The sequence below is a fragment of the Ptiloglossa arizonensis genome, chromosome 7 (genome assembly GCF_051014685.1).
Source record: "Ptiloglossa arizonensis isolate GNS036 chromosome 7, iyPtiAriz1_principal, whole genome shotgun sequence".
Classification (NCBI taxonomy): domain Eukaryota; kingdom Metazoa; phylum Arthropoda; class Insecta; order Hymenoptera; family Colletidae; genus Ptiloglossa; species Ptiloglossa arizonensis.
Window position 1 is genome coordinate 21,981,310 of NC_135054.1, and position 17,438 is coordinate 21,998,747.

The 17,438-nt window shown below is 42.7% G+C and overlaps 4 protein-coding genes across 4 annotated transcripts; 2 read left to right on the plus strand and 2 right to left on the minus strand.

Moving 5' to 3' along the window:
- The first annotated feature begins 1,076 nt into the window (after nucleotides 1-1,076).
- Nucleotides 1,077-9,219, plus strand: LOC143148934 (putative cytochrome P450 12a5, mitochondrial). Its single transcript, XM_076315775.1, has 11 exons — nucleotides 1,077-1,500; nucleotides 5,949-6,224; nucleotides 6,628-6,739; nucleotides 6,796-6,918; nucleotides 6,985-7,126; nucleotides 7,435-7,685; nucleotides 7,760-7,943; nucleotides 8,010-8,179; nucleotides 8,251-8,329; nucleotides 8,655-8,855; nucleotides 8,924-9,219. The coding sequence occupies exons 1-11, from the start codon at nucleotides 1,395-1,397 to the stop codon at nucleotides 9,032-9,034; spliced, it is 1,755 nt and encodes a 584-aa protein (XP_076171890.1). The 5' UTR covers nucleotides 1,077-1,394; the 3' UTR covers nucleotides 9,035-9,219.
- On the plus strand, nucleotides 2,070-5,334 carry LOC143148935 (H2.0-like homeobox protein). The gene is made up of 3 exons (XM_076315776.1): nucleotides 2,070-2,322; nucleotides 4,410-4,600; nucleotides 4,668-5,334. Exons 1-3 carry the CDS (start codon nucleotides 2,193-2,195, stop codon nucleotides 4,857-4,859), a joined length of 513 nt encoding a protein of 170 aa, XP_076171891.1. The 5' UTR covers nucleotides 2,070-2,192; the 3' UTR covers nucleotides 4,860-5,334.
- A 587-nt stretch (nucleotides 9,220-9,806) lies between the features above and the next one.
- Nucleotides 9,807-10,945, minus strand: LOC143149686 (uncharacterized). The gene is made up of 3 exons (XM_076317254.1): nucleotides 10,652-10,945; nucleotides 10,180-10,595; nucleotides 9,807-10,017 (listed from the first exon to the last, which is right to left on the minus strand). Exons 1-3 carry the CDS (start codon nucleotides 10,943-10,945, stop codon nucleotides 9,807-9,809), a joined length of 921 nt encoding a protein of 306 aa, XP_076173369.1.
- A 446-nt stretch (nucleotides 10,946-11,391) lies between these two features.
- On the minus strand, nucleotides 11,392-13,557 carry LOC143149687 (uncharacterized). Its single transcript, XM_076317255.1, has 6 exons — nucleotides 13,259-13,557; nucleotides 12,349-12,755; nucleotides 12,153-12,252; nucleotides 11,756-11,857; nucleotides 11,531-11,686; nucleotides 11,392-11,463 (listed from the first exon to the last, which is right to left on the minus strand). The coding sequence occupies exons 1-6, from the start codon at nucleotides 13,550-13,552 to the stop codon at nucleotides 11,392-11,394; spliced, it is 1,131 nt and encodes a 376-aa protein (XP_076173370.1). The 5' UTR covers nucleotides 13,553-13,557.
- Nucleotides 13,558-17,438: the final 3,881 nt, after the last annotated feature.

The following is a 17,438-nucleotide window of genomic DNA, read 5'->3' on the forward strand; positions in this document are numbered from 1 at the left end:
ATTTTCTCGAGGAAATTTTTTGTACTTTTCGTTTCTCGTCTAGGCACGAGGAACGAAGTAAATTTGCAGCGTGATCGTCCCCGAGTTCGTAAAATGGCCGCGACAAAAAATCGTGGATCTCGATCGACGGACTCAATTAGAGGTTCGATTATCATGATCCCGCGGACTCTCGAAAATCCTAAAACCTAATAAAATCGAATAGAGGATCACGGTGTGTACATATCCCAAAGAATATTCTTAGCGTGTGGGTAGAGAGGCTGCTTCAAACATGGCTGTCCAAATAAACACCTAAGTGACTGTATACTCCGAAAGTCTGCATGCAAAGATAACCATATGGCTCCCAGAGATATCATCGGCCATACGTCTCTATGCTATTATTCCACGGATATGTATAGCCTGAGTAGCATTTTTTGGAACTTCATCTTTTTCACGTCTTTTTCGTCCACTTGTGTCGTTTATAATTTCTCGAGGTCCTCGACGGTACTTTTCTTAACAACGTCGATATAAAATACTTCGTAAAAAAAATACTCTCGACCCCGTTAACGGTTCAACACCGAATAATACAGCAAAATGTATAAAATCTACAAAAAATCCATTATTTTCGTTTAAAAGTCGATCAAAAATCTTTTCCTCTCGATAAGATTATATTTCACACACACACGAGATGAAAATAAATTTCCCGGAGAGACTGCTTCTTAGAATTGTAATAATAATAACGAAAATAAAATTAGATCGTTCTAATTTGCAACCGATACGACGTGTGTCAAGGCTCCCGTATATATATATTTGGACATAAATTCGATGATTGTTTACACTGTTCGATAATGTTGCACGCAGTGGGTACGTTTTATAATATTTACTTAATAAAAAGCTCGAGGAGTGGAATACTTGCGAGCAACGCTCCATGGAGGCTCGTAACCCTGGCATCGGACTCATCATCCTTCAGGGACCAATCTTCTGAGAGACACGCCTACAGCATCTGCGTGGACCAATCCCACGGTCGAAATTGCAGGCAGCTCGGATGATTTTTTTTAAACTAAAATCTGCTCTGAAGATGGCAGGAATACCTTCGCTCATTCATTCTTATGCACTTCCGTGAAAGTCATTGTTTGGCGGGTAATTATCTTCGTCTGCGTCGGTGACTTCCGTTCTTGTTTCCTCGTCTCTCGTTCGTCGTCGGTTTACAATTAAATTGCTATTGAAAATATCGCGTCCAATCTTGGCAAGTGATCGCCGATTTTCATCATGAGACAAACAGTGCGATCGAGTGAAACGTGCTCGTGAGAAAATTCGATCGTTAAAATGTTGTGAACGTACAAAGTTCGCGAGGTGAGAAAGACAGAGTGATTGAAAAATCTAGGACAATTGTAGGTGAATTTTCCCAAGTGATAAAAATGGACGAAGTCAAAACTCGCGTCGTGGATGGAACGAATTGTTCGAAACAATTGAAGTTCGGCGTAGAACGCATACTCTCGGATGAAATTTCTTCGAAGAAAACAGGTGAGAACGATCGGGATCGGCTGTCCAAACGCGTGTTTCGTTGGCATTGAACGAAAAAGTTCTTCGAAAATTATTTCGGTTTAAGTATCTTGTTTGTTTTCATAAAAATTCTCGATGTAAAACCAATCTGTAAAAGAAGTGCAAGAGCGCGAGTTTTATAGAGGGTGTCTCGGCTCGAAACAGATCGCTCGATTATATCTTTTCGACGCGAAGATACCAAAAAGTATTTCGTACATAAATTGAATGGTTCGAAAAGGTGGATACGTTGCATGAAAAGATTTTCTTCCCAGTATCGTTCTCCGTGGAGTGTCCAGGTCATTTTCGCGTCGCATTATCGTACTCATTGGACACGTAGAGTGCAACGCGTACAAAAAAGAAAACACGGTGCACGAGTATCGGTGACCTTGAGAACTTTGGAAAAAATATTACCATGGGAAGACAATTTTTCTGGCAGGATGTCGCACCTTTAAAACCATGAAAATTATGTATGTAACACTTCCTTGTATCGTTATAGTTAAAGGAGGTAATTAGGTGGCCTGTTTCGAGCGGCATATCCTGCATTCCTCGTTCGTATGGACAACTTTTGAGTATGATCGTGCATTCCAAAAGATGTGCTCAGGCCACTTCCGGTACAATTTTCCACCGTGCGGTGTCCTTGCCCCGGAGGTTGCGTCAGGTGCGAAGCCCTCCGAATGTGCCCTACATTTTCCTACGGACAAACGACGATCCCTGGAAGTTATGGGAGCGCGAATCACGGCAACGGAATCATCGAAAATTACGGGAACATTTATCGACCGGCTCCATTTCGACCTGTCCCTCGAGGTAAGACTCTAATTGGTATTCTATTTATTCTTTACAACGAATAATAAATCCTCTACTATAAAAACGAATTCGTTCATTTTTCAAATGAAAAACTTCGCGACGAACGCTTCTAAAATTTCGTAATAATAATTATCGTCCATCCGGATGGGCGAATGGTAATCGGCAATATTACCATTCGAGTAATTTACATACGAATGAGAATCGGAATGAAAAAGAAGAAAATCTATCGACGGCGATTAAACTACATAATTTGTTTCTCCGAATTTATTGTCGGAAGAAGCTGTTCTTTGCTTCGTAGACAGGTTGTTTCATCATTCGGGCTAATCGATAATTTAGAGACCCCCCAGTTCGAGAGCGTTTAGATCTCTTTAGCGGAAATCATCGCGAGAGCGAACGCTCGTGAAACGAACGTTGCGTCATTAACAAATGCGACCATATGGGCCACTGTCTTGTCTCTCGAATACTCGGCAGCAAGTAGGGCAAAATATTTACGCGCCAGTGTATTCTCGTGTTTCCTGTCCGTGTTTAAACGACATCTTAAGTGCCACCATTCGTTTACGCGCGATGTAAACAGCGGTTTAGTCGTGACCCTTCTCCGTTAGTTAAAAGTCGAAAAATCCGACCACCCTCTCTCGTCTTGCACGCGAGTTCCTCGAACGCTATAAAATATCAATTACGAGGATTAAATGTCCTTAATGATCTTCCACGCGTTTCACGAGACTTCTCGAACATCTTCCAACAATAACACTCGTGCAACTCTGTAGACCGGACCATCGGTTATTCGAATTGCGTAATTTGGAGTAAAACAATCCGAAAATTTTCATCAAGGCGCGTTCGGAATAGTCTTCGTAAATATTATTGCGATTGCACGAACCGTTAAATATTTAGTTTGCAATTTAGAAAAGAAAAGTTTCCGCATTTTCGTCGTGGCATGTTTTCGAAGAGTCTTCGCAAACATTGTAATTATGTAAACTATTGAATCAGCCATTTAAACGAAAAATCTCTCGAAACTTTGTATTTTCCGATGCAACATTCGTAAAATATTTTCATCGAAGGACAATCTCTCGAAATTTTGTGCAACTGCAGCAGCAAGGGTTCGAATATTTCTCTCTACGCGTTGAGAAGAATTTTCCCATTAACGGTTCGATTTTCGTCTTAATTTTCAAACGGGGAATACGCTGCCAAGTTTCGCGACGTCTCTCCTGAATTATCGACGCCAAGAGAATCGAATCGATCTGGTTAACGGCGAACGCGAGGATATTCGCCAATCGAAGTTGCACCATCAAAGAGCAGCATAGAGATCCCGAAATAACTATGATCCTACTGGTCGTCCAATTCATTCGTAGGACCGTACCAACCGGGGAGAGAACCGCACTGTTTAAATTCGTACACGTTGTATACATTCTGTAGGGTTGTAAATCAGCCAGAAGTGCCCAATCGCGGGGGCCTCTTGTTCGGGGCTAGGATCTGTTGAAACAGACACCCGTCCGGCTTAAGAGTTCGGGCCACCGTTTACATCGTGTCACGTCTCCCTCTGATTTGTGATCCGAGCCGCGTGCATCGCGACGAATCCCCTCGGTTTCTGTTTTATAGACAGAAACTCTGTATCAACTAGGGTTCTCTGCGTGCACGAGAATCTCTCGCTGGTATGCGACGGCCATGAGGATAATCGTAACTCTCCGTGCGACGCGAAATCAAAATTTTTCCTCGACTCGGTTATTTACTTTCTCTGGATAAGAAAACCCCTCGACCTACTCCTTTGGTTACTTTACAGTATTATAAAGTTAGAGACCCATGTACGGTAGAATTTATACGAGGGAAAATAAGTGAAAACATAATTCCTATAGCAAATGAGCTCTTTATTCTTAGAAAATATACACGTTGAGCTTACAAAGTTTTACGATCAAGTTAATAAAAAATAAACCTCTCGAGAAGACAACATCTAGGTTATGACTATCCAGAAGCTTCTCAATTTCTGTCTAATAAATCGATCCTTGCTTGATTTCTCCAAGAGTACCATTATTTTTTACCTAAACCCCCTGGTTCGTAATTTTATGTTTCTTTCGATGAGAAAAAATTGTTTACAGCTCCGGTAACTTCGACGACGACACCGACCAGCCAACCAGAGCCCAACACCAGAAGAAAAAGGTCGTGGTCAAGGGCCGTGTTCAGTTCTCTGCAACGAAAAGGGTTGGAGAGAAGATTCTCCTTGCAGAAATACATAACCAAACCTGACAGGAGGCAGCTCGCAGCGACTTTGGGCCTTACGGACGCGCAGGTAATTACCAGTTACAATTTTTAATACCAGAGATATTTGTATCTGAATATTTTTGAATTCTTTTCAGGTGAAGGTCTGGTTCCAAAACCGACGAATGAAGTGGCGGCACACGAAAGAAAGCGAGAACGCTTCGTTGACGAATCCTGACACCCAGAAGGACTCGCCGAGGAAATTAACAAAGGATAATTTAAGGAACACGACGACAGAGAAGACTGTTTCAGAGGACGAAGAGGACGTCGAGATCGAGGTTGACGTGTGAACTCTGGGGTGTAAATTAACGATACTCGATACGGGTCTAGTTTATAATTTGCGACAAATTTGTACGGTAAATAAAGTTTCTATACGAGCGTCCTTTTCCTTTTGTCTGCGTTGCAACGCTGATCGCACGACTGCAGTATATCTATTTTTCGTATACACAAATGTTACTAGACACTAACGATGTGCTACTTAATTACTATTGCTTTTCTATAATCTATTTTTATCAACTTTTATTTATTACAACGACTAAAATAATTTTCTTCGATTTTATTTACTACCTTTGAAACAAAAATCGTGCATTTATTGGTTAAATGTCACCGATCGAGTCGATCCGACTCGATCAACCTCGGCGCCATTTTCAAACGCTACCTTCAAACGTTTTCGTGGTTGCTACCAAGGCAACTGATTTGTTATATCTTGCCTTACTGTCACATTGTCGAAACGTTAAGTTTCCGTGGATAATCTTCTACTGTATAAAACGCACAGGTAAGCGACACTCGCGACATTCGTAAACGTACTTCGTAATCGGCAATTATAATTTAGATATTAGAAAGTAATTAACTTCGGTGGAGATGCAACGATTGCTGCCAAGAATCACGTCGTTCTCTCGACGATGCTCGGTGATAAAGGTGACGAAGCCTCTGTCGGCCTCCGAGAGTCAAAAGTGCCTGAATCTCAATGCCACGAACATAATTTGTAAGCGCAACGAATAGAAAAAATAATTCAAACGCGATTAATTGTAAAAAGAAATCCATTACGTAGAGGAAAGTTAACCGTTGTTGTTATTTTGGAGCAAGAACGCACACACGCTTTCGTAACTACTGGCATTTATTTTCTATTCTAATTTCTATTACCACTTGCTCACACGAAACGAGTAATTCTTATTGTTCTAAAATATCGAAGAGGAAGTTTCATTTAACTTTCTCCGCGTAATGGATTTATCGAACGAAACAGTATCAAGTATAATTATTCTACAATAAATTTGAATAAAGAACACTTCTGCAATTGAATCTTTTGGATACAATCAAGACTGGTACGATTTCATTCTTTCACATTTAATTATTAATCGGGACAATTGTTTGGGTTCCAGCCGCGTCCATGGCCGAAACTCAAGCAACCAACATCGTCGCCGAGCCCTTGTCGCGCGGAGACATTCCTCTGCTGGATCCAGCGACCACGGAAGTGTCGTCCACCCTCGAGTTGTCCATTCCGAAGAGCGATCAGATCATCGGAGACAGGACGCCATTGCCTTTCGAAGAGGTCCCCGGGCCAACGGTTCTGAAGATCTGGGAGAAGTATTGGAAATACGTGCCGCTCCTCGGTACGCAACTGTTTTCCAGTCTGCTAATCAACAGATTCACTCAGGGTACGATCTGTTGAAGTACCAATAGGTCAAATGTCCGAAGACACTCCCCCATTTCGTCACTCGTGTCTTTAGAGTTGTCGTGTATTATTTTTATTATTATCGAGTGCAGGATAGCAAAGTATTGCTGTCTCTTCGGGTTTCTGGCTACTGAACAATTTCTGGAAATAAAAATTCTCGAAAATAAAAGTTCCAGTGTCAATCAAATTCACAAGAGACACGCACAAACGTTCCGAATCGTTTCGAGAGTTGTTTGGGTGTTCTTCTTGACCGGTTCGGATATTTTTTAAAAGAAAAGTAGAAAAGTAACTGTTTTCTTCGACCCCTGAAATAAAGATACGTTTGAAAGGAAGCGCGCAGAAGCTTCGAACGATTAAAATTTAACGCTCAATCGAGTACTTTTCAGGACGATTGACGTGGAATCGCAACATCACGCCCCTGAAGTATTTGTTCAACGAGTACGGTTGCATCGTGAGGATCAATGGTCCACTTTCCGGAGATATCGTCATAATTCACAGGTGAGATTTTCACCTAGAACGTTCCCCGATCTTGGTCGATTCGCTGATTATTTCAGGCCCGAACACATAGCCGAGGTTTTTAAGCAGGAAGGGGGCACGCCCATTCGCAGTGGAATCGACATATTGCAACACTATCGTCTGCACCATCGCAAGTATCGTCTCGCAGGGCCATTTTCGCTGTTAGTAAACATTTTTCCAAATCGTTTTTTTTAAACTTTCCGTGCTCCATATCGAGAGTTTTTCAGGCAGGGGGCAGAGTGGATGGAGATCAGAGAGAAAGTGGAGGAAGAGTTCGAAAAAATCGCCTCCAGCTTCTTCTACAAGATCGATACGATCTGCGACGAGTTGATCAACAGGATGTACAAAATACGCAATAAACAGGACGAGGTATCCAACTTTCAATCGTGAACCAAGTACTGTGCGTCCTTGACAAAGAGGTTAACGATTGTCTACATCTCCACGCTGGTTCACAGTCTACCAGTTCCCCTACCGTAGCACTTATTGTCGCTATTGGTCGAGAACTATGAAGAAGATCGACAGTGGGCGGAGCTAGTAGACTATAAACAAGAGTGGGGATGCAAGCATGCGTGAAAATAGACACGAGACAAATTGTTTTGCACTTTGACCGAGAGTGCCGAGGGTTCTCTTGAACGAGAACCGTTCAATGATAAAAATATTGAATCGGCGGTGAACAGGTACCTCGCACCTTCCACGAGGACATTACGCGTTGGTCGATGGAGTGTTTCTGCACCGTTATATTCAACAAACATCTCGGTTTCTTGGAATCAGCGGGCTACAACACGACATCCGAAGCAGCGAGGATCATAAATTCCTTGACGACTGCTCACAAGTACATGAGTCGTTGCGAGACTGGTTTCCAGGTGTGGAGGTTCTTCGCGACTCCGTTCGCCAAGACTCTGTTCGAAGCTTGCGACGTTCTCGATGGGTAAGCGTTTGGAAAAATATATAATAACGATAATACGTCTTCTATGTAATTTTGATCGATCGTTTGTCGGAAAGGGTCATAGGAAAGTACGTCCGTCATGCTCAAAACAAGCTTCGAAATCGATCGCCCGTAGGTGGAAAACACGACAGAGCGGAGGACGGGTCACCTGTTCTGGAAAAGTTCCTCTTAGACGAAGGCATTCATCCCGACGACGTTTGCACGTTGCTAATGGACATGATTATCTTGGGTGTACAAGCGGTAACCATTCGAATATACAAATTGGAACAATTTATCGCGGATGTTGAACATTTGGCGCGTTTTCAGACGGCGAACTGCGAGGCGTTCTTGTTGTACTATCTGGCGAAGAATCCAAGAACACAGAGGAACGTCTACGACGAGATAATGAATATTTTGCCGGATAAGAAGTCTTCCTTGACGCCGAACAAGTTGAACAGTATGCGGTACCTAAAAGCGTGCATCCAGGAAAGTTTGAGGTATTTGAGTAGAACGGAAATAGATAATAGGCGTTATTGTTAAATATAAAATGGACAATTCGATCGCGAAGATTGAAACCCGCGTTCCCGTATTTCACGAGACTACTGCCGAAGACGATATCGCTTCATGGATACACGGTACCGAAAGGAGTGAGTAAAATATCAAAATTACGGTGAATGTTCGTTGTACGATCGCTGCTCGGGACCGGAGAGAGTCTTATAGCGCGTAGAACATAGCGGCTCCCTCACCGCGACTAAAACTTATCCAAATTGCATCGTTTTTTATCTTATCTTCGTTGGAAAAATCTCGTCAATGCGTCGCTAATATTATCGTAAGAAAGAAACCAGGAATTTAAAAAATGTTGATCTTTCTCAAGTCGGTGATCTTTAAATGTTAGAACAAATGAAATCTGATGATCGTGCAACGAGAATTACCGCATTGTTACCTGTTATCCGTGAATATCGATTCTTTCAGACGTTCGTCATAATGGCCAATCAAATAACGTCGCAACGTGAGGAGAATTACGAAGATCCCGAAAAATTCCGTCCAGAGAGATGGTTGAAGAACTCTTCGGACGCGGACACGGACTTCAGTTGTCTACCTTTTGGCTACGGGGCAAGGTCGTGCTTAGGAAAGAATATGGCCGAAACGACAATGATGTTACTGACTGCAAAGGTTGCTCGATAGATCGAATCGTGAATACGTATACTTCGTGTTCGAATTCATCGTCTCTCGTTTTCCAGCTCATACGTCAATTCAGAGTCGAGTACGACTACGCCGACATCGGTAGCAAATTCATGATGGTGAACGTGCCCAATAAACCGCTTCGCTTCCGTTTCGTCGACAGGATCTGAAGGACCCGAAGGGCCGATTATCGGTAGAAGCAATATTTTGTCGAATCACCAGTTCGTTGTTATGTATAGAAGGTAGTAGGAAATACAGTAAGAGCGTCGTAGATGACAATATCTGTAATTTAATGCTCAGTTTCGTTGAATATTCGTTTCGTTCGCGGAAGAGCAATAAAGTAACGTTATTACGGTGTTGAGGGTTTGGTTGATTGGGTTTCAAGGGTATTCTTGCTATTCTATGGTCTTGTCGGATGTCCCAGCCTCGAGTCGACCGTGTTTGCAAATAGTGGAACCGTCGCAGGCTACCTGGCCGAGGCAAGTTCATTCGCGTAGAAGTGCTCATCCACGTAGCACCGCTCTCAGTGTCGAGAAGTAGGTCAATATAGTACACAGAACCTGAGAAGATCTATTATTGCGCTCTCGAATGGAAAACTATTTCGAAAGCGAAGAGATAACTTACCCGACCGCAGAACCATAACGACCAAGCCGTTAGAAATCTACCCGTGTGAATGACGATTGGTTTTTGGCACATTTGGATCATAATTACCACCACTTTGCGTATTTTCGGCTCCGCGTTGATCCACGGGTAGTCGTAAATCTTCCAAGCGATGCCACGCGCCTGTTCAAAAGTGCTCGTTAAACGCTCGTCTCGACCCTAATTGAAACAAGATCTCACCTCTTCGGTCATGGCGTCCGCTGCCCAACTGCACGCGAGGAATCTCAACACGGATAACATGGTGACCACGAGGAACTTCGTCAGCTCGAAGTAGGGTATGTCCTATATCACGGTGCAAGCGTTATTGAAAAGACACGTATATTTAAACAGACAATTACCATGTCCAGAAAAATTTACTGTCATGGTTCGAGTATAGACGCACAAGGCACTCACGTGTGCGATAACGAGACCAGACATGATCATGTATAGCGTTACAGCGATCGTCGATTTGATCGCGAGGGGTGCCATCACTTGGTCGACTTCTTTCGCGTGGCTGCACGAGGAAAGAGAAATTTTCTCGACTTTTTCTCGGTGAGTGAGCGAATAGGTACAAAGCGTTAAAATTGAAACGATACAGTTACCTACGATTTAATTTTCTCTGGCTAGACCAGACAGAAGGGATTTACCGAGCGAGTTACAATACAAAGAAACGTACTTGATCGCGTCCTGGTGTTCCTCGATCCACGCGTTCATCTTCTCCTTGTCGACGATTCTCAATTTCGCACCCAGCCGACGGAATTTACAAGCTGCGTGCCATATTATCGAAATTATGAGCAGATCGAGAAAGATCACCGAAGCGGCGTTCACGAGGTGAAATACATTCAGCGCGTAGATAATGCGTAAGCCCCAGTATGTTTCCCTGGATAGCGTAAAGTACTCGTACGCCGTGTTCACCGGAGTCGCATGAGTACTCGCGAAAAGCGGAATGAGAGCGAAGAGCAGTCCTCCGACGATAAATATTGTTATCAGCACGTAGTACACCCATTTCGTGCGATTCAGATACTTCAATCTCACGATCCTCTCCGTCGGGTTCGACGTATCGAAGAATCTTTCCATCTTGACTATCAAACACTGCAAACGACGCGAAATTTTTATCGGGAACAATTTCAACGTAATTGAACATTAACCTGGAACTCGGATTCCCTGCATCGGTAGTAGATCAAATTGAACATAGTCTCCAGCATGAACACTACCTCCACGGACGACTTTACGAAATCGCCCAGGCTCGTGAAACAACAATTGAGTCCGTTGAAAATCGCTAATGTCCCGAAGAACTCGTTCGAAAAGTGTAACCAGCGCAACACTCTTGTAAGTACTCGTCTCCATCTAGCCACGTTCGAGCTCAATGGCCAGTTTCCATAGAACTGACAGCCGAGTTTTAGAACCCTCATCAGGTTGCTGTTAGTCTTCGAGCGACGCATGTATGCACGGTTCGTTCGCTCGTGGAATAATTAGCCTCCGACACGTGGTACCGCGTTATTTATATTTTCGAAAACTCTTTCACGTTCGAGAACGTTTTTATCAACAACCAGCGAGTACCGACAACCGTAAACTGGAAAGGTTCACGAGGAGAAATCGATGATTTTAACGATCATTAGCGAGAGTAATTAAGGAACCCCCTTTCGTTCTACCCCTTACGGAGGGGAGATGGAACGCATTATCGGCAGTTGTTACATGTATCGGGGATAAATATTTAATCGGCGAGCCAACTTTAACGTCTCGCGTGATGTACACAGGGGGGAGATATAAGTAAACGTTCGCAGAGAAGTCGATAGTTATTAAAGAAATACATCTTTATTCTAGAATTTGGTAAAAATTAACAAATTTACCTCAAGCTACGAAAATAATCTCGGTTCACTTGGAACTTTCAACTGTCATCCTCGTACTTAATCATCATGATCCGTAGGGCGGTGAACAGGGAAAATACGTTCGAGATATACTGAAACATTGAAAAATGTTTTTATAGACATTGTAATTACAGGAAGGATAATTCAACGCAATTGTACCGAGCAGTAGTAATTCAAAGAGAGGACCGGAATAATGCACTTGATCCTGATGGCTACCGCCCTCTTTGGTATCAACATGTACAGCACGTTCTTTTGCATCTTCGGTGTTCGTTCGTACCACATCGATTGGTATGCACCTTGGACAACATTCTCGCTCTGACGGTAATAGGGACTTCATAGTACTTAGCAATTCGAGAACAATGGAGCTATTGAAGTCCAACTCACTGTATCTATCAAATGATCCGCCGGCCACGCGCACATGAACACTTCTAATAATGCAGTTCCAGTCAAGCACAAGAATTGCATTTTCACCGTGAAAGGTTGCCGCTGTTTGGGAACAAATAACGGTTTAGAGTATCACCAATTTTAACATCTAAAACCTCTGACTCAAATAATTTTAAAAACCAGATGGTCGAAAAGCGATCAATCGAAATCATTGACTTCCCATTACAATTGTAATATAAACAAACGATTACCACCATCCCAGACGGATACTCCAATTTTAAAAAAATATAATCACCCTCCAGGATGGATGTTATACACAAGAAAAAAAATAATCACCGTCCAAGATGAGTATTATAATACAAAAGTAGCTATTGCAGCTACCGACTAGCACTCTTACCCCGATGAAGTTAATACCGCACAGCACCAGCGCCACACCGCAGATTCCTATCGTGATCAGAGCAATGCATCCAACCGATTTCACCACTTCCTGCGCGTATCTATAACGACATGTTCGAGTACGAGTAGTCTACACGAAACACATGGACGTTACCAAAAAGTATCCGTCGTTTGGATCGCTAAAAGTGGTCCCTTACCTCTTCGTGGAGCAATATTTGTTCACGCCCTTTATCAGGTCGTGGATGTCGGTGATGTCGCGCAGTTCCATCATCAGAATCTCGAATCGCGCTGCCGCGTAGAACAACAACAACGCGCCGAGTAGGTTGATGCACACGTGGGCAGCGCATTGCATCCCGACGAGAGCTTGGTGCAAGAAAATGATCGTCCTCAAGGGCTCGTAATCGACAGCGAACGGGTATTCGGCGTTAGTAGGGAATGGCTGCGATATGAACACGGTTCCAACGACAAAGACGGACGCAGACACGTAGAACCAGATCGCGGACACACCGTAGAACGTGCAATACTTCTGCACGTAATGTTGGAACACCTGTATTTCGTATTGCTTCGCTCTCTCGCAGTGAGCGATCATCTCCTCGATCAACCGCTACAACACGTCGCTAAAATTACCGGTTCTTAAATCTTCGTGCGAAGCGATCGAGCCGAAAAGATCGAGATAGAACTCGTCACAATTCGGGACACAATGGTGCCTCGTGGTAACATTCGGTACTCGGATTCTAGATCCTAATCTAGAGGACGATGACTTCTAAATCATCGTCACCGCTGTTTCAGAGTTTCTTTTATTCGAAGGGCAGCTGTGGAAATTTTCGTTAACTTTAAACGAGGCACTACAGTAATTACCGATGCCTAATTTTTTTTAACATTAAAAAAAGGTACTACAGTACCGATGAATTAACGTTAGATCAGATTTGATTAAGATTCTCTATTACCGATACTTAATTTTTTTTTTAACATTAGACAAGATACTACAGTAAGTACCGAGTTGAACAGATTCGATTAAAATTCTCTATCTTTGTTTGGCGTATCGATGATCGATACTCGACTTTTGCTAACATTAAACGAGGCACCATTGTATCGATAAAGCCTCACCTGAAGACGATCGTACTGGGTAATGCAGAAAGCTGTCTGCATGAGCAGCTGGACAACAGCGAGTGCGAGACAAGCCGCCTGAGCAAAGTTGCTGGCGTTGTCCCGTTGCACGTACAGTGCATTCAGCAGGGGCAAGAATAGCACGAACGCGTTCAGAATCATCGTGAATCTGAAGATCTTGAAACGGATCACCTGAGATTTCGTAGCCGTGGAACGAAGAGGCCAACAACACGTCAAAGCAACGCTGAGTCGAGTGAACGCGATCACCGACTCTAACGTCACGTTGCCGAACATGGCGATGGAAAATAACTTAAAGATTTTCCCTCGATGGAGGAACACCGTACGAATGTATATAAGTCTTCTGCAGCGAGAGACTCGAATGGAAATGAATACACGAGATAAATTAATACCGAATGCAACCGTTAACGAAATTGCAGGTGGATGCTAATACGCGTGCATGAATAAGCAACCCTTCGATCAATTTTCTTGCTAGCAAATTAGTACGTTACACCTGTTGCGGTTTACATAATGGCTGGAAAGTTTACCTTTTCACTTCCGCTGGCAATTATCTAGCTCCGTGCGAAAAGGCAACTGTTCTCGGTGAAGTACTCGCTCGGTAATAAATGTTGTTTGAATAATTATTGTTATGCCAAGCTCGCGCACAATAGGAACAAAGTAACGCGCAGCGGACGAGACACTTTTGGAAACATGTTTATATTACCAACAGTATTAGCAAATTGCTCACGAGTACGTTGTTCGTGTACTTTTTCGATATCTGTATTAAAGGATTAACAATTCACAGCCAAGAAAGAATTTCGACAAGCTTGTTTAGTCTTCTCTGGTTAAATATCTGTACAATTAAATATTTCTTGCTTTAAAATACTCACTTAGAGTACACAGTGTCAAAATTAACAATCGGTGAATCAGCGTACTCTTTTGCTCTACCTGAAATTAGGTAAGATATTTACGTTTGTTTATTTTCAAAACAATCGCTTACATTTCTCTTAACCAATGGCACATATATCATCTTATTAATATAAATATTTGAGCGTATGCGATATTGAATCACTATTGTATTTATAATTACACGTGCAACGAGAAATATATAGATAAAATCAGGAATAATTAAGAAACACTGCGTTCGTACGTAAAATGGATAAAATTTTACCAAATACCTATCGACATAGAGTTGTGTTTCAATACGAAACACAATTTTCATTTATCCGCTTACTTAACGATTGTATATGAAAATGTTAGATTATGAGACAGTTTTGACACATAAAAATACAACTAGTCCGTATAGTGTTTTCTTTGTCGAATTCACTTTAAAACGAGTTTCGAACAAACGATATAAAAATGCACAAAATTAAATGATTCGTATATACCTATTGCAAAACACAGATGACGAAAATCAAGGTATTTACTTCGAGCTGTTATTACTTAGTCAGTAATAAACGTAGTATTGTTAGTCTCGCGCGACAAACTTTCGTCTTTGTCATTCATCACGATTCGCAAAGCAGTGAATATCGAAAATGCATTCCCGATGTACTGAAATATTACATAAGATCAATTGACATCGCAACGTGACGAATGAGATTCGCGTTGAGCAGTCTCGTACCGAACAGAAGTAGTTCAACGATAAGACCGGGATGATGCACGCGATACTAACGACTATCGGTCTCTGAGGTAGCAACGCATGCATTACGTCTTTCTGCATTTCCAGAGCTCGTTCGTACCACGACGATTCGTACAAGCTTCGAACTGCATTTTCGCTCTGGGAATTAAAAAGAATCGTTTGGAGTCAGTTGACCCTGAAACGGTTTGATGACGTCTGGCAGACTCGGATCAACAAGTACCGATCGGTCACCAGCTTTTGTCTATTTTTTAATCAATTGTGCAGGTGTCAACGCATTGACATTGTTTTGTAAGGTGACATTTCAACTGCATCGAATACCAAAGAGAGAAAGGTCCACTAGACCTCGACCGAGGACCGACACGACTCTTTTCGTTCGAGGTAAGTCTAGTTGTTGAAATTTGTACACATGTGTGTACAAGTATATAAAACTTTCCATTCACCGTGAAATATTTTCAAAATGTTACATTGCATTCCACGCGAGTCAGACTTATCGAAAACGGCTACGACGATACGATATAAAAATCTCATTTTACCCAAATTTACTCTGTAATCGTGATCAGAGAATTCCAACGTATAAAGAAAAGAAGATAGATTGTTCGAATTTATAAAACTTACTTTCGATTACAATTTACAACCAGACCTCTTTACAGTCGAAAGATAGTATCGCAAAGCAACTCACCACGTGCATCAGGTTGTCGGCTGGCCAGGCGCACATGAAAACCTCGACCAATGCAGTCAGTGCCAAGAAAACGAATTGCACTTTTATCGCGATTGGTTGCCGCTGAACGAAACAAACAAAATCTGTTCGTACCTCTGTTTGATTCCTAACCGCGATTGTTGCATACTTACTCCGATAATATGAATACCGCAGAGCACGAGCAGAAAGCTGGATACTATAGTCGTGGAAAGTACCGTGTACTGAACAAACGTAACCACTTCCTGCGCGTACCTGAAATAGAGAGTTTGAAGTCGTACGCGATAGTACCAGTCGTTCGAGTAACATCGTCACGTACCTTCTCGTGTGGTAATATTTCTTCACGCATTCTATCAACGTTTCGAAGTTTTGCACTGCGCGCAGATCCATCATTAAACTCTCGAAACGAGCCGCCGCGAACAGCAACAGCAACGCGGCGAACACGTTCACGCACACGATCGCTGCACACTGCATGGCCACGTAAGCTTGGTGCACGTAAAGCACCAACCTCACGGGTTCGTAATCGACTGGAAACGGGTATTCCGCTTCCGTGGGGAAGGGTTGAGACAGGAACAGTGTTCCCACGACGAAAGCGATCGCAGTCATGTAAATCCAGGTCGCCGACACCCCATAGAACGTCGAATACCTCTCGATGTAACTCTGCAGAACGTATCTCTCGTACGACTTTGCTTTCGCGCAGTATTCCGTCATCTGCTCGACCAATGCCTGTAACACGCAACCTTAGTTACGGGTTCTCGAACCTTGCTACAGGGTACGGATTCATTTAGTATCGTCCCAAGCTGTTTTACTCAAAATACCGCACGAACTTGACAAAACTATAAGCAAAAGAAATTTAACATTCGGTTGTAAGTACTATTAATATGACAGAATTTAAATTTCGTTGTTGGTATCACGATCGGAGGAGTGACTACAATTTTATTAACGAAGAAATTATAATTGTGACATTTAAGTTATTAATACGAGAAAATAGAATTCTTTGACCAATGTAGACATCGTACTCAAGTTATAAGAAATAGAAGAATAGGGTATGAGAGTTATAAAAGTATCAAGAAAAATGTATGCTTTTCGTCGATAGGTAAGGATAGTATAATGTTACAGTCGGTCCTCGAAGCGTAGACAATTGGGCCTTTTAATCTAAGTTGGTACCATTGGGATAATCGTAAATTCTACCTGGACCCGATCGTAATGAACAATGCAGAAAGACGATTGCACCGGGATCTGAGACACAGCCGCTGCCAAGCAACCAGCCTTCGTGATGATGATCGGGTCGTTGTAGTGCAAGAAGAGTGAGTATATCAGCGGGAAGAAGAGCCCCGATGCGCTAACGATCGCTACGAATCGCATGATCTTGAAACGGAACAACTGAGACCTGGTGGCGGTCGATGGCAACGGCCACGAACAGTTCAGAGACACGCTTAGGCGAGTGAAGCCTATGGCTTTCTCCGGTGTTATGCTTTTGAACATAACGAAGCGAAATGAACACTGCGATAGCGATCGAGGAGCGCCTAGCAAAGAAGCAAAGACGTCGAGAAACGGAGACTCTTCGCACTTTCGTAACAATACGATTACAATGTGAGTAAAAAAGACACTGGTTACAAAGGGAACGTGGAATGATTGACGGTACACTTTTGACGTGCAATCAACCCTTGGAAAATGTAGTAGCATAGGTTGGGTCTATCAATATGTTATACACGATAAAGTTCTAATTATAGTTTCTGAGTTTTCCTAACCGGTTCCGCGTTCAGCTGCGTTTTCCTTGCGCTGTGGTAATTGCGAGAGGCGGTTCATGACGTGCGAATAATTAACACACCGCTGGTCTTACACAGAAT